Source organism: Citrus clementina, unplaced genomic scaffold, assembly GCF_000493195.1.
Source record: "Citrus clementina cultivar Clemenules unplaced genomic scaffold, Citrus_clementina_v1.0 scaffold_4, whole genome shotgun sequence".
Classification (NCBI taxonomy): Eukaryota; Viridiplantae; Streptophyta; class Magnoliopsida; order Sapindales; family Rutaceae; genus Citrus; species Citrus x clementina.
Window position 1 is genome coordinate 16,408,719 of NW_006262274.1, and position 21,626 is coordinate 16,430,344.

General features: G+C 34.5%; 4 protein-coding genes across 6 annotated transcripts; 2 read left to right on the plus strand and 2 right to left on the minus strand.

Annotated features, from left to right (window-relative positions):
* The first annotated feature begins 1,267 nt into the window (after window positions 1-1,267).
* LOC18044971 (adenylylsulfatase HINT3) lies at window positions 1,268-5,034 on the plus strand. Of its 2 annotated transcripts, none has more exons than XM_006437168.2 (7): window positions 1,268-1,640; window positions 1,719-1,789; window positions 2,003-2,060; window positions 3,352-3,418; window positions 4,262-4,317; window positions 4,523-4,576; window positions 4,658-5,034. In XM_006437168.2, exons 1-7 carry the CDS (start codon window positions 1,446-1,448, stop codon window positions 4,778-4,780), a joined length of 624 nt encoding a protein of 207 aa, XP_006437231.1. In that variant the 5' UTR covers window positions 1,268-1,445; the 3' UTR covers window positions 4,781-5,034. The 2 variants fall into 2 exon arrangements, with proteins under 2 accessions (XP_006437231.1, XP_006437230.1); XM_006437167.2 differs by having other exon boundaries at window positions 1,269-1,640; window positions 1,734-1,789.
* A 2,438-nt stretch (window positions 5,035-7,472) lies between these two features.
* Window positions 7,473-7,967, minus strand: LOC18044972 (sphinganine C4-monooxygenase 1). The gene has a single exon (XM_006437169.2). The coding sequence runs from the start codon at window positions 7,965-7,967 to the stop codon at window positions 7,473-7,475; it is 495 nt and encodes a 164-aa protein (XP_006437232.2).
* A 1,164-nt stretch (window positions 7,968-9,131) lies between these two features.
* Window positions 9,132-13,877, plus strand: LOC18044054 (E3 ubiquitin-protein ligase CHIP). Its single transcript, XM_006437170.2, has 8 exons — window positions 9,132-9,447; window positions 9,585-9,652; window positions 9,740-9,803; window positions 10,793-10,864; window positions 12,666-12,799; window positions 12,917-13,070; window positions 13,169-13,279; window positions 13,373-13,877. The coding sequence occupies exons 1-8, from the start codon at window positions 9,331-9,333 to the stop codon at window positions 13,496-13,498; spliced, it is 846 nt and encodes a 281-aa protein (XP_006437233.1). The 5' UTR covers window positions 9,132-9,330; the 3' UTR covers window positions 13,499-13,877.
* Window positions 13,878-17,755: 3,878 nt separating this feature from the next.
* LOC18044055 (U-box domain-containing protein 9) lies at window positions 17,756-20,866 on the minus strand. 2 transcript variants are annotated; one of them, XR_002905991.1, is made up of 3 exons: window positions 20,301-20,866; window positions 18,089-19,498; window positions 17,756-18,024 (listed from the first exon to the last, which is right to left on the minus strand). XR_002905991.1 is itself a non-coding variant. In XM_024185906.1 (2 exons), the coding sequence occupies exons 1-2, from the start codon at window positions 20,583-20,585 to the stop codon at window positions 18,413-18,415; spliced, it is 1,371 nt and encodes a 456-aa protein (XP_024041674.1). In that variant the 5' UTR covers window positions 20,586-20,866; the 3' UTR covers window positions 17,756-18,412. The 2 variants fall into 2 exon arrangements, 1 of the variants encoding a protein (XP_024041674.1); XM_024185906.1 differs by having other exon boundaries at window positions 17,756-19,498.
* Between the last annotated feature and the right edge of the window lie 760 nt (window positions 20,867-21,626).

Sequence of the window (21,626 nt, forward strand, 5' to 3'; positions counted from 1 at the left end):
TTCAATCTATTCAAATAAATATACAAATTAATCATTTTATAAAATAAGTCACTAATTTCAAATAAAAAATATAATTAATTAAGGACATATTTGAAAATAAAATAAAAATTCTATTATTATATAAATTTAATAAAAACATGAGGGATATGAAATAATTTTTTCCTGATCAAGACTAGGCTACAGTCCAGTGTAACCTAACTATAGGCCCGCCACTGTAAATAATAATAATAATAATAAGAGTATTTATAAATACACTACTCTTAGGGTTTGTTTGGTACACGATATTACATGGGATTGCATTAGCTAATGCAATGCAACCCATGTTTGGTAAATTTTCTTGTTCACATTACGATGTACTATAATACACCATAATATGAATAGTTCAGAATTAAATAAACTTGGGGGGGGGGGGGGGGTTGGGTTTCTGTAATACGGTCTTGTTCACATTTACTTTTTTTTTTTTAAAATTCCTTTAGTTAAAATAATAAATAAATAATATTAAATAAAATTAAAAACTCAAATAATCTTAAAATATTAATTTAACAAAAATATTAAAATGAAAAAAATTATTTTATACAATACAGTCTATATTATACCAAATATAATATTATATTACAACTTAATGTAATACAATTAATGTAATAGAATATAATGTGCCAAAAGCACTTTTAAAATTATTAGAATGAGATTTTAAAAAATAAAAAAGCTTATTAGAATTTAGTATTAAATGTGCAGGCCCATCTTCGATCATGTTTACACATTTTTAGCCCAAAAAGCTCAAAACTTCTAGCGGGTTAATTTCATTTGAAAACGAGTAGTTAAAAGAAAATAATACACGCGCCTGGTGGTCTACTGCTTTTGGTATTCTCAGTTTCTCACAAAAGGAGTAACAAAATTCATATATGAGTATACTCTCAGGAAAAAAACAAAATTCAAATACAACAACAATAACGAAAAAAGTTAATAAATTCAACTTCAACCATCAAAACTATTGCATATCACTTGGACACTCCATTATTATTATTCATTCAAATTACGAAGTTAATAAATTTGAATATATCACACTACAAATTAAAAACTTCTTCATTCGATAAACTAAGAAACATCTTGAAAATAAAATTAAAAAATAATTAATTAATTACACAGCCAATTGATAAAAATTCAAAAATACAATTTGTTTATGGGATTGAGAGACGACAAAACTTTTTTTTTTTAAAAAATAAAAATCATGCTTGTGGTCCGGTGGATGAAATTGGATAAGCCACCAATCGACCAGTCACTATTACAACTTCACATCCTCACAGAACAATCGGTTCGAACTTCGAACAATAATAATACATATAATACATAATACTTCCAATTCCTCTCTTCTCCTTTCTCTCAGAATGAACATGACGACGCACGTGGCGAATTCACAGACACCGATATCATAGGTATAGCCTCAAATGGGAACACCGAAACGGAGGCTTGCTGTCCTCTCCTCACATTTACTCCCCACAGGTCCGGCTCCTTCTTCTTCTTCGTCAGGCGTTTCGGCGTCGTTTTGCGCGCAGCAGCGATTGAGTCGTTCGCAGGAGAGCGGTCATGAAAACGACTGCGTTTTTTGCAAGATTATCCGGGGCGAATCTCCTGCTGTCAAGGTAAATTTCGAAAAAATAAGGTGCTAGGTGAATTTTTTTTTTTTTTTTAAGGCTTTAATTGTTTGATCTGGTTTTCAGTTTTGTTTGTTACAGCTCTATGAAGACGACACGTGCCTGTGTATTTTGGATACCAATCCTCTGAGTCTTGGGTAAGTTATCATCTATCCAATATAAATTTTTATTACATCAGCTGTGTTTTGTTACATTCTTGCTGATTTTAGTAGAATTAGAAGGTTCTGGAAATGAAGTCTGTACTCGTGAGTCTGTGATAATTTATACGTTCATTTTTGTTTTCGAAATCTTTGATTTTAATTTTATTTTGTTTGTGGTCTGCTCATTACAGTTTCGTGCTTGTTTCTTAGGCACTCTCTTATTGTCCCGAAATCTCATTTCTCTTGCTTGGATGCGACTCCTCCATCTGTAAGTAAATTTCTAGTTTGTGGAGTCCTTATGCATTGTCTGTTTTATATAATGTGTATTGTCATTGTTACTTTATAATACGAGGATTGACTAATATTAGGTATATATAAGATACAAACTCCAACAAAACTTTGGTTTATCTTGCACAAAACTTGAAATTTCTAGAACAAAAGTTGAAATGAACTTGAAAATTAACAACATGGGCACTTCTTGGCGAGCAGAAGATTTCGGTTGAGATTGGTGGTTGTGGCTATCATATCTCTGTCCAGTATTGTTGTATCTACGAAGGAACTCCCATTTCAGAATGAGGTAAAAGGTCCATGTAAAAGAATTTGCTTGTTGAAGCAGTTGTTAGTAGTATTTATGAAGCAAAGATTCTTTCATGACTTTGGCTGACTTACAACTGTATCATGGTTGTGTGTCTGTCTCTCCATGTGCTTGAAATTACTGAGGAAATCGAAAAAAAAAAAAAAAAAAAAATCTGGTTTGCATCAAACCATGTTGATGTCATGATATACTTCTCAAAGACTGTGAGAAGGTGCTGCTATAAGACATATGAAGCAAGTGAACACACAGTTTACATCAAAACATGGTAAATTCACTCTAAACAATTTGTAGGGTACTTATGGAGTCATAGTGAATGTTTGAGTTGGGTGTTCCAGTCACAGCGCCAGCAAGTGGGAAGTTCTGGATATTGGAAATACAGGATAAGATAGATTGTGCTGTCTAGTTTTTCGTGGTTCTACTTGTATCAAACTTTTACCATTTCACTGTGAACCTCTTGAAGGAACCTTGAGGTGCATGTATGAGCATTTTGACAGCGTTCTTTCTGGTTCTCCATTCTCTACAACAAAATTAGAATCTGAATGTTTCTCATGTAGATATTTGCTAGTACTTTCAAATCATGGTCTTTCCAGTAATAGTAGTTTGTATTCTAATATAGGATTATATGTTTTTGCTTAATGGATGCCTTTTTGACAATAGGGGCTCAAATGTCTTAATAAATAGTAATCCTGTCTGTTGTAGTCACGACACATGCATGATTACTAACGTATAATTGTCTGTCCATTTGTTCAAACATTAGATTCTACCGGTCAAGGAGAATAATAATTCTGTTAAGTGTGTAGTAATATCCTCATTGATCAAACTCTCATTTCCTATAAGATTTCTTGCCCATTTTATGTTGCTGGAGTTTGCCATCCCTTTTAAAAATTTCAGTACAGGAGTTCTTATCTAGAAAGATCCATTTTTCTTTGTCTTTTATGTGTATTTCAATGAGTTTGTTGGGCAGGTGGTAGCTGCAATGTGCGCAAAGGTACCTTTAATCAGCAATGCAATCATGAAAGCCACAGATGCTGGTATGTGCCAAATTTTCTATACGGCGGTTACAACTAAGTTATCTCACTCTCACCTCCCTCTTTTTTTCTTGCCCAGTTACTCTCTTGGCTTCTTGGCTCTATCATGTATAAAAAGTGCTACTGGTTGGGGGTATTTTGGCATTGTGAATGTGATTTCAGTGATGTCACATGGACAATAGTGATAAAATTATGGAGACCAAATTTTGTTGTTCAGTAATATCTGTTAGAATGTCATTGTTGACAGTGAATATTTTTCTGATGTATATGAGTTACATATACTAAAACTTCTTGTTAGACACACTATGGTACTTATTTAGTTATTTGTTTTGTGCATTTGCTTTGAATGATTTGATACTGCATGTGGGAGTGGCTGATTTGCTTTTCATGAACTTGTTCATTGGGTAAATTACAGGGTGATTAGGTACTTGCATGAAGCAATGAATTTCAGTGTCCTGGCTCTTATGGCCCGTGATTTCTGTTCTATATAGCAAATCTTCTATGGCCTGAAGACATTAGCTTTGACTTTCCTAGTCTTTCATGATAATGATTCTTGATATTGTAAACATACAGTGATGGTTTCATACTTGTCTATGCTACTTTAGATGTTCTTTCTCATTACGTCCTCGAAGAGGAATATTTGATGTTAGGCAGCTTAAATGTTGAGGTTATGCTAATGAAAACATCAGTTCATCAACATAGTGACTCTACTTCTGCAAAGTGATGGGACCATTTGTAAATCTTACAAGAGAAATGTTTTATGCTTCTTCATTACGCATTGCTGTACTAGCAAAACTGTTCCTATCAGCAGATTAATTTATCCTATTTGGCATTTGAATGATGCAGATTCATTCAACTTGCTGGTTAACAATGGTGCAGCTGCTGGCCAGGTTATATTTCACGTAAGTTGTTACAAGTTCCAGTCAAAAGGATCTTGACAATAAATTGCATGCCAATATATTGTATTTGTCTTCTTTCTTTCCTTCCCCACCTCTTTTGTTTGGTTTTTCAAACTGAACTTAGATGTAGTGTTGTGGCAATTATTTGATCTACATTGACGAGAACAATAAGTTTTGACATTTTGGTTTTGAAATTTGGAAATTTCAGACTCATATCCATATAATTCCCAGAAAGGCACATGATTGCTTATGGACTTCTGAGGTAACTGTTACTTATTTGCTTTCTTATTCCTTGCAAGCAAAACTTCAAGGAGAGATCAATTAATGTTTGGAGTTTTTCCAGAGTTTGAGGCGGCGTCCCTTAAAGATAGACCAGGAAACCTCTCAACTGGCTGATCAAGTACGAGAAAAGTTATCAAACATTTGTGAATGTAGTAGCAAGGGTCAAGAATCCAGTCTCTCATGAATCGTGATGTTTTATTGGATCAGTGATTGTTGTAATTTACTTATTGAGTTATGACTGTGACATCAATAGTATGCTCATTCTTGCATGACTTGCAATTAGTTACTAAAAGGTTCTGATACCATAGATAGCCATAGTTGTTCTCGGCTGCGAATATCTTCCTTCTAGTTTCTTGTCTTTGATTGCTGGTTCAATGACAGATTGTTAGATTCAGATGGGAGGTTTCTCCCTTCAATTTAACTTTTGGTTACCCATGAGAGTATTCTCTTTTTTTTTTTTGTGGAAACTGAAACTTCGTTGATTAAAACTGTTACATATATTTGTTCTTATATGTATAAGCATAGATCTCGCTTGGAGCTTCCTCTATCCAAACTTTCTCGATAGAATTACATAGAGTCGATTTAGCTAGATGATGTGCAGCTCCATTGTGAGATCGTGGAGTAAAAATAACTTTAAAAGAGCTTTCAAAAGAAGATATGATTTCTTGAATTTCAGAGATTAACCACCTCACTTCACAGCAGCTGGCTATTTTGTCACTAATGAGACTAACCACATTAAGAGAGTCTGATTCAATTATAGCTGGAGCCAGCCCAATGTCCTTCACAAATCGACTTCCTTTTTGCACAGCAACAACTTCCACAAACCCTACATCTCCATAAAAAAAATCACCCTGCAAATAGAAGATGCCATAACTGCACCCTCCAAATTACGAATCAACACTTCGAGCTGCCATTACTTCACCCTCTGAATTACAAATTAATACTGCAACACTAGTATAATCATCCTTGAAACTGACAGTCGCATCAACATTCATTTTATACTGTAATTTAGGAGGACTTTGGCAACACAGGCTGAGATTATTAGACTTAGTACTCGCATTGGTTCCACTTTACAGAGTGCCCGCTTTAAACAAATTCACTATATTCTCAACTCTAATGACAACTTCTTGAGGCGTACTGACAGCATTACTATGAATCATGTGATTCCTGCTAGCCAAATTGACCAACACAAAGCCACCCATTCCTCTCGTCAACTTCTAAACCTTCTTCTTACACCCACTAAGGTATGATAATTATACTCATAAGCAAAAACAGAACAAGGGTGTAAAGAAGCAACTGGAATTTTCCTTTTATGCAAATTTGGATAGGTCGGTAGAATATTGAAAAGAAAACTCTCTAGTAAAATATTTTGATCTTTGTTGGTAGGGACATATTTCAAAAAATACTTCTGCCATCCAGTATTATTACCTGAACTGGAAGGCATGCCATGAGAGTATTCTCTTATTGCTAGCAAAATGTTGAAATCCAAAGAAAAGTCTATTAACCATGGCTAACTTCTGCGTTTGGCGGATGATAGTTAAGTTGCACTTGCAAGAGTAAAAACTCTTTCAAAATTTTTTATATTATATCTAAAATTCTAGTGCAATGAAATAATAATGATGATTGTTTGGGGGAAAAGTAGAAGATCAAAGAAAAATGTCACATGTTGATATGGAGTTTTGTTGCTAAAGTAATTACAAGAATGTTGGTCTACACCACCTACCCCAAGTGTTCTGTAAGATACTCGGGTTAGCAAATAAGGATAAAAAGGTCAGAAAAATATTTTAAAAAAATGTAAGGAATGAAAGAGACATAATTCCAAAAATGATTGGCTGAGTCTCTAGTAAAAAATATGAATCAACGAGAAAATCTTGTGCTATAAAAGAGGGGACAACAGTCTGTCACACTAGCAAATAAGCCAAAATGGTTGATGCTATGATAGTTGGGACATTCCCGTGTAAATTCTCAACAACTTTAATAGAAGTACGTGGGACCATCACACTATGTCTAACAAGTATATATTCCTCAAACTTGCTCTCTACGTTTTTTTTTTTTTAAACATTCAAGCCACCACACGTACGAAGAACAAGGATATTTCTGACATGACAACAAAGAACGCCAGTAAAATAACGCCAGCTTGCACGGCAGTCGTGGTACACCTTATGATAATATTCATATTTGATTTTCATCACAACAGCCAACATACACACTACGAGGGTTGAGGTTCCTTCAACTTCCAGGCTCCATTACTGAGAGCGTGCAAGCTCTCTAACTTAAGATAATCCAACTCTGATTTGAGTATTGGAGTGTGGTCGCCGGTCATCCCCGACTTTACCTCTGACATCTTTCTCGTTATTTTGCAAGTTTAAGGCGACTTTTAGAGTTTTCCGCATCTAAATTAAATTTCTCACTTTATCAACCACTCTTCCTTTACTTCATAAAAATCAAAACAATTTGCACACTCAGAACAAGCGAGTCACACCTCGCTTTCCAATAAAAATAAAGAGTGCTGCTAAACATCGGGAACCCTGAGAGAACGCTGAGAGAAACGGCAGCTTGTGCTGCCTTCCCCCCCCCCCCCCCCCCCGTGAGGAAAAAAAATTTTTCCCCCATGGGAATTTTAAAATATTTTTCTTTTTTCACTTTCTTCTTCGCTTTCAACAGATCCGTTCCAGCACTCCTTCTTCTTTCTTCGCTTTCAACAGATACGTTCCAGCACTCATTCACTCCCTTTCAACTCATTTTCCTTTCTATTTTCAACTCCTTCTCCAGCACTGCCACATGAACTCCAACTCCCACAATTATTTTGGTAATTGTATTGTTGATAATTATTTTAATAATTAATTTATGATACAGTCAAATTGTCTTAATAGCATCTAGTCTTTCTTTAGCCGAGCCTCAAAACCTCCTTCAGGTAGCTTGACTAGATGGTAAGGCATGTGAGTTCCAAGAAGTCTATCCCATATTGAGAAGAATGGCTGAGAATAGTTGTACTTCAAGCCCTGAAGTTGATGGTGGACATCGTGATAAGCGGTGTTGTTCTGGAAGAACAAGTGGAAGATATTGCCAGGCAACCAAAGCCCAGAGTGATCATCAACAGTTTTAATCACAGCAAAGCAGAAAAATATCACGGCTGTTCGTGTAGTCATTCCCGAGACAAGAAAAGAGAGGGCTCCACCCAAAGTGTCAAGCAAAAGTCCCTCAAGTGTGTGATTGTAAAGGGCGCCGATTGCATAAGGAACAACCAGCCTATGGTGCTGAGAGTGGATATGACGATACAAGAAGTCTATCCCATATTGAGAAGAATGGCTGAGAATAGTTGTCTCTTTAATTTGCTCAAATGATGCCTTCTGTTCTTTGATAATAAACATATATATTTTGCCATTGTGTGGTGGCTTCTATCAGTTGACGAAATTTTTAATTTCAGTGCCATATGAAATCTTAAGATGGAGGCATGTATATTCTGTTGGAATTGAAGGGACACTTGTTGTGTAAATAGATATGTAGGGTAGATGCATTTCTTTTGGATATTTTAAGTTCTCATGGAATAAAGATTAGCATTAAATATGTTAACATTTGTTTCTGATATCTAACTGTGAACTAGGATGCTGTTAGAATGTTGAAAGAATTGTATTTTCAGGTTGTAGAACTCAACAAAGCAGTTTAATATTTGAAATTAATGGGAGCAAGTTATCTTGGTTTGTGATGGTTTGTGATGAGCAAATAAGTGAACGAGAAATGAAGAAGAAGTGAACGAGTAAAGGAGTAAGGAGAGAATTCAAACTTAGCTTTGCTTGGTCATGAGCAAGGAGAGAACTCAAACTTTCACGTGGGGGGCAGAATTCACCTGGCAAAAGTGACTTGAGCTGAAGTATTTTTTCATGTGAGGGTTCGCTTTCTTAGTCATGTTGGGGGGGGGGGAGCTGAGAGAACACGAAACGGCAGCACAACCTACCGTTTTTCTCAGTGTTCTCTCATCATTCCCGACCTTTAGCATTTCTCAAAAATAAATTTATTACTTTTAGTTTGGTTTTGTGGCTTTCACTCTCGCACCCAAAATTTACTAATAATAATAATAATAATAATAATAAATGGGTGATAAACAAGAAAGTTGCACGAACAAATTCTACTGATGTCAATATCTCTTGAGTTTGTTAAGTATCTTCTCATCTCATGGTCGAGTCTCCGATATATTAGTCTATATTTGTAATGTAATTGAAAAAAAGGAAAAAAAGTGGGAAAAAAAAACACAAACTTCTAGGAGAAGGTAATGCAGCCATTACGTGACAAAGCACTACCTTGTATGCTTAACTAGAATCCAATTACACCAATCCAAATGTCCGTCCAAGAAATGACCCTCAAATGGGTCAACCAGAAGTCTCTCCGCAAATTTGTCGAAGTCACAAGCGAATCAAAACACGCGCTGACTTAAGTCAACAAAAGCATCAGCCAATCAGATTTCACCGTCACGTAATTCGGTTCTTTGCTTGTCACTTAATCTTCTTCTCGCAAGGAAGTGTCGTTTAAATTGCTGACCAGCGGAAGTTCGTACTCATTTCGTTCTCCGTTTCGATTTCACCTGGAACGCTCTTGAACCTCCATCGCCAAAACTAAAACACGCTTAAAACTCGTCGTTTCGTTTCGTAATTTTCACATTTATAAAAAACCGTAAAGAAAGTTCCAGAACCGGAGAGGATATCAGATTAGAGACCGAGAGAGAGAGAGAGAGAGAGAATGGTGCTAGGAGCGGGATTGGCGGGGGTGGCGAAGCAAGCGGAGCAACTGAGATTAGACGGAAACTTTTACTTCTCTAAAGACCGTTACGGAGCTGCCATTGACGCATATACAGAGGTAAAATTTTCAAATTTCTATCGAAATTTAATTTCTTTGTCCCGTTATTATTAATTAATATCACAAAAAGGCCCTTCCTTTGGATTGATTCTTGAATTAATGTACTACTGTGGTCTTTTTTTGCTTTTCATTTGAAGGCGATTACACTTTGCCCTAATGTGCCTATTTATTGGACGAATCGCGCTCTTTGTCATCTCAAGAGGAAGTATGTATCAGTACTAAAAGAATTGCTTTTCGAGTTTATGTCGTTTGATTCTGTTTTCACTTGGTTGTTGTGGGCGTAAATGTACAGTGATTGGACAAAAGTTGAAGCTGATTGTAGGAAAGCAATTCAGTTGGATCACGATTCTGTCAAGGTCTGTTTGTTTTTTCCTCTGTTTTGTTATAATTGTTTCAACTTATTATTTTTTCCTTTTCTTTTTGAGGGCATTTTTGTGTTTGTTGATGTAGTTCTTTGATTATGCTTCTTGAAAAGAACAATGGAATTTTGCTCCTGTTCACTAAGCACCGGGGTTAAGTTCTGGAGTTCTCTGTGGGTGTTTTTGTGCCTAAGATTGCCTGAACTTGGGCCTTACTGACACTTACAAATTGCTTTTTTGTCTTTGCATTTGGGAATAGGTTTTGTTTAAGAGTTCCAGTAGGCTCCTTATGGATTTTCCTCTTTTCTCCCTAATTTCTTTTATCCTATTGATGAATGGGTTATACACAATGCTTTTTTGATACTTGAAAGAAAAAGAGGGCCTTTTTTTGACAGGTCAAGTATATTGAGGTCAAAAGATTATCGAATAATGATTCTCGTTATCAAAAGTGAAGAATTTTGGAGACTGCTATCATAAAATATTTACACTTGAAGACCTCTTGAAGAGTATTGTGTGGATTAATTGTTTTCTGGATTGATGTTATTGACTTATCTGGTCCAGAAGTTGATAGATGGGGGATTGATCATGATGAATAGTCCAGACTAAATTAATCAATTTAATCTTAATTATAAGTGATTTTCAAATAGGTGCTATTTTTTATATTTTGGCACGGGAAAGCATTCTGGGGCTTATTAGGAAATTTTAATGTGTGAGCCTTCAGTTTGTTTGAGATGCTGCTCTGCTTCAGCTGCTTAAGCAAGCAACTTATGCTGCATGAAACTTTGTGTCGCTTGTTTCTTTTTCACAGAAAGTGTTGAAGTAAACTGTGGTCTCTACCATTTAGTAAATTTCTTCATGTGTTCCTTGTTTCTTAACTAGCGGCTGCTTCCTCTGTGTTTATTCCTATTCTTGTTGTATTATGCAACATTTTTTTCTTCTTGATAATTATAATCTTATGCTTTCTGTTACATTTTGCTAAATGACAGGGACACTATTTGTTGGGACAAACGTTGCTACAGAGGAACGAGTATGCTGATGGAATCAAGGAACTGGAAAAAGTATGTTGTTATACATATTCTGGATGGTTGTTCAATATTTAATTAGAGATTCTTCATGTGAAGTGCTATCAATTTTTAATTTAAGCATTGGAAATGGAATGTGAATAGATTCATCATCCTCCTTGGACGTCTTATTCTATTTATGACTTAAGAATTAGGATTAATAAGCATCACCTGTTAAGTTTTCAACTCTTATGGTCTATTTCATGGCTTGAAAACAAATCTAAAAGAATGGAAAACTAGCTTCCGGTCCATTTTAGGTTGGGAAAGATATTGGTGAGGCTCTCATAGCTTTATTCTTTCCTCTTTTGTTCGGAATGCTTTGCTGACAATGAGAGACTTAATAATACATTGAAGATAACAATGGAGCTCTAAAGAAGAGAATAACGGAAATGCAGTCTGGTTTTTCTACATTCTCCACATTGAGAGTATAATTTTACTTTTCTGACATTAATGTTGTTAGTTATTTCAATAGTTGTCTTCCACTTTTGCTTTATCATTAAAATTGTAGAACTTTTCGTATTGTATATGGTTGCTCATAACATATTGTTATCTGTATTAACAGCTATGTAAGAATTCAAATCTGATTTTAGCTTTAAGTAACTATCTTAAGAGAGTAGTTCAGTCTCAATGGAATTGCTTGATTTTGAATACTTTGAATCTCGTTTAAAAATTTGACTTGGTTCAGATCTGTAGATTTTGATTAGAATAAAGATAGAATAACAAACTCTTGTACAAACTTGTTTTGTACAAACTAATGTGGCATAATTCAAGATTAAATATCTTCGGGCTCACATTATTTTTATTGTTTTGTATTTTCATTCAGCCAATGAATTTATGCCACATCAGTTTGTACCATCGCTCTTTTGATAAAAATGAAATCATATGATTTATTTATAGATGCAAAGTGTGCTAGTTTACTTTATTAGCTATTTATATTAGAGTGTATTGTGTGGTAAAACATATATTTTCTAAAGACCAACTTCTTCAAATTCTTTATTGCTTGCTATTATGATTATAAAGAATAATAACATCATTGTTGGTGAAAAATATTGCTGTGCAGCTTGGTTTGGGTTATTGATTTTACTTGTCAGGTAGTGACAGCATAAACAGTTTTTTACTGCAGTGCTTTTAATTAGCAAGGAATAGGATGCAAGCAACTCATGATATGCTTACTAGTTATGTATCATGTACCACCAATTAGCTTATATGTGTTGAATGCTCGCCAAATATTGCTACTTGCTTATCCTTCACCGAATCCATCACCGAATAGGTGGAGAGCAATATGTGATCTTGCAGAACTAATAGTTCTTGGCTAGATGTGTATGCAAAGGCCATGTTAATTTCCCAATAGATGGTCTTTCTAGCCGACTTAATAGTGTTTCAAATTATTGTCTTTTGTGTGGCTTTTTGAATAGGGCAAGAGAGCTTTCTAACTAAGGTCTTTTCCAATATATTTTTATTCCAGGCTTTAGCAACATGTTTCTGCTGTGTTTTAATGTGGGGTTATTAGTACCAGGAGTTAATAATCAATATTGTTGGGGTTATACAAAGATCATTGGTAACAAAACAAACAGCATAATGCGATTGATGTTTAATTTGTGACCTTGGCATGATCTTGTAGTTATGGATTTTAAAATTCCATGGAGTTGATTGAGCTTGATTCTGCTTTCTCTTCTGTAGCAGAAAACAATCTTAAAAATCTAATGCTTGTAACTTGCTGATCTTTGTTAAATTTTTTCTTGCTAAATTTTTCTGAGCATCACCCTAGATTTGAGCTCTTACAGAATTTATATTGTAGGCTTTGAATCTTGGGAGGGGTGCAAAGCCAAAGGGTTATATTGTAGAGGATATTTGGCAGGAGCTGGCAAGAGCAAAATACCTGTTGTGGGAGCAAGAATCTAGCAAGCGTTCATGGGAATTACAAAGCTTGAAGTATGTGCTTCTTGTGAGTTTTTCCCTTCCTTTTTGGAGGGTGGCCATCATTATTGGAAAGTTCTTACATTTTTCATTTTCTTATGAATGCTTCATGCAATTTGTCTGTTGTTTCAGGGAAGCTTGTGAAGCAGCTCTTGAAGAAAAGCATGTTCTTGATATTTCTAGAAAAGAAGGGTTTTTGGATGAAGCTAGTTCTACTCATTTGAAACAAATGGAGGCTTTGAGACAAGTATTCCGGAAAGCTGCAGAAGATGACACGCCAGCTGAGGTGAGTATTTCGATTTGTTAAGTTTTACATTATTTGCTTCTTTTTAAATCATTACATGCTTCTCTGTTATTGTTTGAGATGCTGATTAAGTATTTTAGGTCCCGGATTACCTGTGTTGCAAAATAACTCTTGATATTTTTCGAGATCCTGTCATTACTCCAAGTGGGGTTACTTATGAGAGGGCAGTAATCCTTGATCATCTTGATAAGGTGACAAATGCTTTTGAAACTGTGCTTTTCAAACTTAGTTGCTGTCATTGTTTTATATGTTTCCAACATTTTCTCATCTTTGTTACATTCTAGGTGGGTAAGTTTGATCCAATCACGCGGGAACCACTGAGAGAATCCCAGCTTGTACCAAACTTGGCAATAAAGGAAGCAGTTCGAGCATATATGGACAAACATGGTTGGGCATACAAGGCAAGTTGAAATTTTAACTGCAGGATTGGAGCAATTATTTCTGAGTTGTGGTATGAGTTATTGGTCGCATTTGGTAATGATCGTTTTGCAGCTTCAATTTACATTCACCATGATTTCAGTTATATATAATGTCTCAAGATCCTTTGAACTGTACAGAAAAAGTTGTTATAAAGTTTAGATCCTAACTTGGTATGTTGTACAGCACTTTATTGAATCATACTCATAGCATGAAAGGTTTGTTTCTGTCAGTAATAGGATCTTTTTGCCCACCTGTAATATTGATCCCAGGCTGGCCATTGTCATGTTATGTTTTTTTTTTTTTTTTTAATTTTAATTTTTAGCTACAATAAGTAAAGTAGTTGTGTAACTATATTAGCCCTAATTTAAAAAAGAAATAATTTTTAAAATTCTATCTTTTCCCCCCTTATTTCTTCTTCTCCTCGATCATTGTTAGATAATTTTTTTGCCCCCGCTTTTCAATTGCTAATTTATGCGTACTGGATAAGTGATTGAACTGGATTTGGGGTTGGTTAAGGTGATGAGGTGGAAAGAGAGCTGGATTTGAAATTGGGGTGAATTTGATATGATTGTTAAGAAATTAGATATTAGGGTTTCAGGAGGGGAGAGTTGGGATTATGGAGAGGGAAGTGAGAGATAATGATGCTGAAGTTGCCATTTTTTATTTGTTTGATCTTTGTAATTTGGGGCAAGTCAAGTAAAAGAAAAAATATATAGTGATTTTCTTGGTGAATTAGGGCATCTTCAATGTAGCACTAAATCTATTACCAAATTATTTTTTACACCATTTTTGGTGTTAAAATGCTTCTCCAATGTAACACCAAAATCATCACTAAAATGGTGTTATGAATAGTAATGTGGGAGATCATTATTAGATCCTCCAATTTAGTACTAATTTTCATAATGTACTAATTTAGTTAATTAGATACAAATTTAATAATTTTTTATATTTTTTTTATTAATTGATATAAAATTACTTATTATTTAATTATGTATATTAATAGTAATATTTATTATGTTAATTGAATTAATTCTTGAGAATTAAAAGAATAAAAAGAAGAATATTCTTTTTGGTGTAAATGGATTGGTGATGAAATAGTAATTTATTATGAAAAAAGTATATTTTTTATGTTAGTGTTACACCAATATGGTGTTAAGCATTAGAGATGGCCTTAGATTTAGAATGAGCCTAAAGACGGCCTGCCTAACAGATTATTTCCTCGATCAAGCCCAAGGAAAAGATTATCTAATAAATCTTTTTTAAAACTCCTTCACCAGGGTGTATGAAGAGAAAGGATCAAGGATGTGTTTACACAGATCATTTATCTTGTGCTTAAATTGCCAAGTACTACGTAGTGTCACCCAGACTTAGAAGGCCGGGCAAGTGCCAATAGGCTTTGTTGAAGTAGTTTTAGATTGTGTTAGCTTATGTTTATTTGAACCATTCATTAACCTATTGATTTTTTCTCTGCAATTTTTTTTTTTAAGAAAGGGGCACCTTCGATTTTTTTTTTTTTTTTTCGCATTGCTTACTTGAACCCATCCATTAACTTAATGATTGTTAAATCATCCTAATCAAGTCCAAGGAAGAGGATCTCATCCTAAGTCTGGCAGAAAGAAAGAAAGACCTATTATGGGTCAAAGAAGAGAAGCTCATTTTAGTCAAGCCCAGGTAGATGGTCCTATCGTACTCCTAGTCTGAGAAGATCAATATTTTTTACTCGAACTGTTGAGTTTGTCGCTAGCAGAAAATCTTGAATGTTTTTATGTACTCCCTTAATCTTAGGTTGAAAGATGTGGTAAGAATTCAATAATTTTTGTGTCAAAGGTCCAAAAGAATAAACTGCTAAAAGTTAATGAATTCACATCCGAATCAATTGAGGATCTAACCACATTCTGTATGATATAATATCACAGTGAATCAAAGCTCGGTTGCCGACAGGAAGCAAATTTGGCTTTAAACTATTGGGAGCAATGATGATTAGCATCAAAGCAGCATCACCATAATCTCCCAATAAGGCGTCGCTAATGGTTAAACTACACAATCGTAGTTTTGTGAATTAATTAATTTTAAGCAATTGGGTCATGCATGGTTCAAAAAGAAGTGAAAAAAAAGGAAAAAAAAAAAGGGTCATGATTAGACCCATTTTGCCAAATTTTTCCAATCTCTCTTTGGATTGAATGAAAACAACCCATTAACCAATCAACACCGCCATTTTAGCCTTTACCTTGTGCTGATAATGCATTGGCCGTATTTCATCATCTAAAACAAAATTTCTTTCAATTGACCCCCACCCAGTAAACAATCCAGCAAATTGAAAGTAATCAATTCATGTTTTGAGGGAACTTCAATGATTACTTTAAACAGTTATCAAATTGTATCAAGCAGGACTTGACACTTAATAGACTTTTGATTTGTAATCTGGAAAGAGTTCCTAAAAAATGTAGATAAATATAATTTTAATTTTTCAAAGAGGGAAAAAAATACTTGTATTTATATTACAGTTAGTGTATCAGTTTCATAAAAAAATTAAAAATTATTCCATCAAAACTGTTTTGATTCGTGACCAGTGCCAACTAACGAAGAAGACAGGTCACCAACAAATAAACTTTTTCTTTTAGATTCTCAATCTATTGTTGCATTAGCATCACTACATGACCAAATCCTACCGACACATGGCTAATTATATTAAACATATGTTAACCTCAATCTATTGTCTTTTTCTTGACCAATATTGCGGTTGGTTTATTCTATGGATCTTTTATTGTATAATATAACATGATGGGACTATATATCTTATTGAAATTATTCGCTGTTGATATGATAGAACAAAAAGTTTGGCTGTAACACAATAATATTTTTGTAATCTAAAATTCTTATTTTAAAATGTGTGAATGTTCATGGAGCGTAAAAAAATACAGTTGATAATTAGAGTTGATATTCAAATAATGAGACCTTCTCTAATTCACTCATTTTGATTATTAATATAGCTAAAATCTCATCTCATAATGTCATTTTTAAAACACTTGTTTTCGTTTGTTCCAAAAGTATATCTCCTTTTTCATAGTACAAGATACGGTTAAGCATTGACAATTCGTGTCTTCGGTCGGCAAAATCCCAATCAATAAAGTGATTCTAAAATTTGTCTATTATTCTTCATAAAAGTCATTCCATCCAAAGCCTTTGAAGAATGGAGAGTGAAATGAAGGAATAGACTTTCCTGGCATCACATCCAAATTTGCCAGCACAGAGGCCCAATTATAGGGTACTCTCTTATCACATCAAAGTGCAATAATTCATAAGCACTAAAAAACAAGACAATACATCGGCAGCCAATGAAAGTTTTTGGAGAACCACTATTCTCTTTTTTGGCTTATTGATCATAATAATTAAATTATGTGGAAAGTAGAAACAACACTTACAATAGCCAGGTTCTAGCTCCCACTCTTCCAAGTGGTTCAGTCTGCAATTCCACAAATCACAAATTCAACACATTAGGGCTGGGACTGGAGCCTACACTGCCCTTTGGAAGGTTGTAGACTTACTCAGTCAAATTCATAACCATTGTCACATGGTAGACCCATGGGTTTCATTCACAACATTATAATAAATGAGAAAAAAATATAATGAAAAATAACTAATTCTTTTCTTGTACTTTATGAATATTTTTTTTTAATTTTTTACACCTCAATTAGGTGACACTTACTCATTACTCCATCAAACAATCTAATTTATGAATATCACAACTAATCATCGAGATATTACTTGAAAAATATGATATTACTCACAAAACAAATTCCTCTAATTTGCACAAATCACAAATTCAACACATTGCCCGGCCCTTATTCTAGGAAAATTCTTTTAATAAAACGGGAGTGGAGCAGATGTCCCAAACAAATTCTTAAAATCTTGAATTCAAGATTGTGAATACTAGATGATTCAATCGGTAACTATTTTCATGAGCAATACAAAAATTTTGGGATTCAAATCACACTCGCATAAGATTGAGTTAGTTTATATACAAAAACTCGATGAACTCCTTATCCCTCCCCACTTATATTAACAGGTTAGAAATCCAAATCTTTTATTTCCACTCAAGATTTATCAAGTGAACTAGTTGGCATTCATCGTTGGGTTTTAAATGAAAGTTTGTATGCAACACATAAGAAATGTTAATGCGATGGAAGAGGATAAATTTTAGGTGGTGGAACAACTGTTCCATTGAGGACTTTCACAAAAGGGCAAGCAAACCCAAAGCATCTTTCTTTTATAAAATGGATGGACCACAACACCGAAATTCACAGCGCCATTCATTATGAGCTCATACTTCTCGTTGCTATTTATCTAACTCTTTCTGAACCACTCATTTCTTCACCCTTTGGATTGAGTCATCATCAATGAATCAGCCAAAATATCATACAACGCTTTTGGTTTAAGCTAAGGTCTGACATTGAGTCAATGGCGACTTTACATTTTGGAATTTTCGAATGTGAGACAATTTTCGAAGTCGAGGTACCTAATAGATACGACGTATCAGCTATGGACGATTATATGGGACAAATTAGAAGATCAAATCTTACTTGTATAATCAAAAGCCCAAAGAGAAAAGCAAACGCCAAGGCTCGTTTCAGCTTGCAGGAGTAAAATTTACTAGCTATCTGCTGGTACAAAGCAAACTCCAAACAATTAAGAAGAATAAGGCATCAGAAAAAAATTATTGAAACAAACCCAAAAGGAGAATCTTATAAACAAAAGCTTGACGTATTTATTCACAGGGACTAAACTCGTAAAATAACCTGAGACTGAGAATTTACAAAATGGTGATTTGAGGAGGATGAGTTGCATTGAATACCAAGATGTAGAATTTACAAATGGCCGGGACATTGGGGCAGAAGCCAATCTCTTTAGGCTGTGTGCGTAAGATTAACAGTCCTCTTCAGTCTCTCAAGAATTCCAGTAGCCTTTCTCTTGGCCCTTGCAGTTCCATCTTGAGCTAGCTTTGAAATTGTTCCATGCGTACTCTCTTCTTCTCTCATTGCTTTCCATTTGGTTCGATCACTCAAACAGATGGTGTGGAGTATTGCAATGCAATTTTCCTTATTGCGGTCACAAGTACTCTCCCTAATAATGCGAAGCATGCAAGAAACTCCCCCAAGATCTCCAATTTCCTCGACAGCCCTGTGATTAGTCGAAAGCATTGCCAGTATAGCCAATAACTCATCTACATGCACACCATCCATAATTTTCTTCAGTATAACACTTACTCCACCATCACGCACAGCTCTTGCTTTGTTTTCATGAGTAATACATAGATTAAATATTGCAGAGGCAACATCTTTCATCGCTGATTGATGGCCTTCGTCTAAGAGGTCAATGAGTGGTTTTAGGGCACCGGATTTTCCAATAACTTCCTTGTTGGAATCAAGAGCTGATAATGTGAAAAGGGCCGCAGCTGCATTGCTCCTTGTTTCAATGGTCCCTGATCTTAATGCATCCATCAGAAGAGGAATTACCATGGGGGTTTCAGCAACAAGCTTCTTGTTGTTATCATGGATAGAAAGATTCAAGAGTGTTGTTATCACATCTTCTTGAAGATTGGGGTTTATTCCATTTTCACACTTGCTTTCAGAGAGAGGACTCAGCAATTGAGGTATGGCATCACGAGACTCACCAAAAAGTGCCCGAAATGAGGGCATCCGCTTTGTCAACAACCGAAGCTCCTTTGCAGCTTCAGTCTGATCAGGAAGTGTTGCAGACATCTTCTTCAGCAAAGAGAGAAAATGGTCACGATCTGCTTCCGTTATTCCTTCTTCATTAATGTACTGAACAGAGTTGGGCAATTCTATTCCCTGACTCCTACACCATTGTGATATCATCTCACGAATAAGGTGATTAGGAGTAAGGATTGTGTGAGATAGAACTTGTTGGGTTCGTGGGCATGTCCGGTTTCCTGCTTTCAGCCATCTCTGTATATATGGCCTGTCAAAAGTCTGTACAAGAAACAAATAACAAATAAAACAGTCAAGAAACCATGAAGAAATGCATTAAACAAGATTCACATGATGACCAATTTCATTCACTAAAACTGCACAAGAAATCAACAAAAGAAATGAAGGAACCCAAATTAACAACAATTAAAATCTACGATTGTAATTTTGCGAGGTTCTTCAATACTAGTTAAATAAATCAGTAAATTAAATTACCCTTGAGCAGCAAGTATAATATAATTATGACATCATAAATGTGCGAATACAGAATACAATAAATTTTTGGGAATTAAGCAATTGCTACTTTCAATTCTTAGGTCACAGTACATTCTTCAGAATGTTTTAATTTCACCAACCACCACCAGATATCAGAACCTTTTTACTGGTACTGTACTTAATTTTTTTTTCTTTTTAACCAAAACAAGAAAGCAAAATAAACTCACATTGTAAAGAACAAAGATTTTATGCAACATTTAGCTGTGGAGAAAAGAAAGTTAAAATTTTGAGCTAATGCGACGAGTCCAATGGGAAAAAAAAAAGGCTAAATAGAGTGAAGAATTCATTGTTATTAGGTATCAAATAACAGCATTATGAACATTAGAATGTTCAAAATTGATAATAGGAAAAAAAAAAAGGAACTTTTGTTTCGTTGACAAGAAAATAAATGAAAGAAATTGATTTTCACTATAAAAGACCTTATTGTATAAAACTCGCCAAGAAACCAGAAATTTTCTTTAATTTTTGCTCATGTTTTCTCAGCAACCAAACAGAACAGCAAACCAAACAAATTTAGGCACTAACTAACCTGACCAGAAGCCAAAATAACGGGATCTCTCATCAACTCCTTCGAAAGCGGGCACTTAAACTCTTCAGGACACGACACCGTTTCGTGCAACTTCAGCGACAGCGATCTCTTCTTCGTCTTCAGTTCTTTTAAAGCACAAAGCGTGTCCCTGGCTTGGTCGATCGTTTCCGTACGATAATCCACGTCATCCACAATAAGCCTCACTAATTTCTGCAGCTCTTTCTTTAACTCCGTCGCTTTCGGCATCACCGTCGGATCGGAATCGAATACCCCGGTCTTGGCCATAAACAAAATGGATCAAATCAGCGCCGTCGATTCGATAGCAATATAAATTTAATAAATAGATAAATAAACAAATTCAATCTAATTGTTGCCAATAATGGCGAAACAGAGAATTAGAATCAGAATGAGAATGCTCAGTCTCATTATATTTTCAATTTTAGTTTTTTTTTCCTGCTGTCTTTCTCTCTCTTCTGCTTCTAATTCTATGAACCGTGTGGTAGAAAGAAGGAAACAAATACCACTCACTCTGTGCTAACAACACTCTTTCTCTGTACACATTTTATTTTCAAAATTTAAATTTATTTATATATATTTTTGTATATTATTATTATTAATATTAATATCATATAAGAGTGGCGCAATATTTTGGCTAGGTTCTCTTCTCTCTAGAGTTTCCTTCACACGCCTCGCTTTAATGGGTCAGCTCTGCCGCGTCTCTTTTATCTCTCCGTTTGTGTTATATGCTGCCACGTTGACACTGTGATGGTAGCATAAAGTTAATGTACAACCGCATTTTATGATCAAATTAATTTTTGGCTGTCCCAATTTGATCATATAAATATATTGAAAAAATACTTCTCTTTTTGTAACATTTTATTAAAATAATTCAAAGATTGTAAGGGATTTTTTTGACCCCAAAACTTTCTTCCAGACCTCCTTTAAAATTAACCAAAATTTGAATTAAAAAAAATCCTTGATTGTCTAGTTTTCTGTTTTAATGTAAAATTACAAAAAAAAAATTGAGTGATTTACAAATTGTATTTTTAAATGCAGCGTACGATTTTTTTTCCTTGATTTTACATATAATATCTTTATGAAGAAAAAATCGTAATATAATAATTTTCCATATACATAATTGTGGCATATAATTTATATTTAATTAATTTTATCCTATGTGTAGTTCAATCATTGGACTATAATTATGATGAATAATATAGTCAATTAATACCTTATAAATTGTAATCAATAAATAGATGACATATTAGTTGGAAAAGAAACTATACTAAGTAGGTGTCATGATACACGAACGAAAATATTACACAT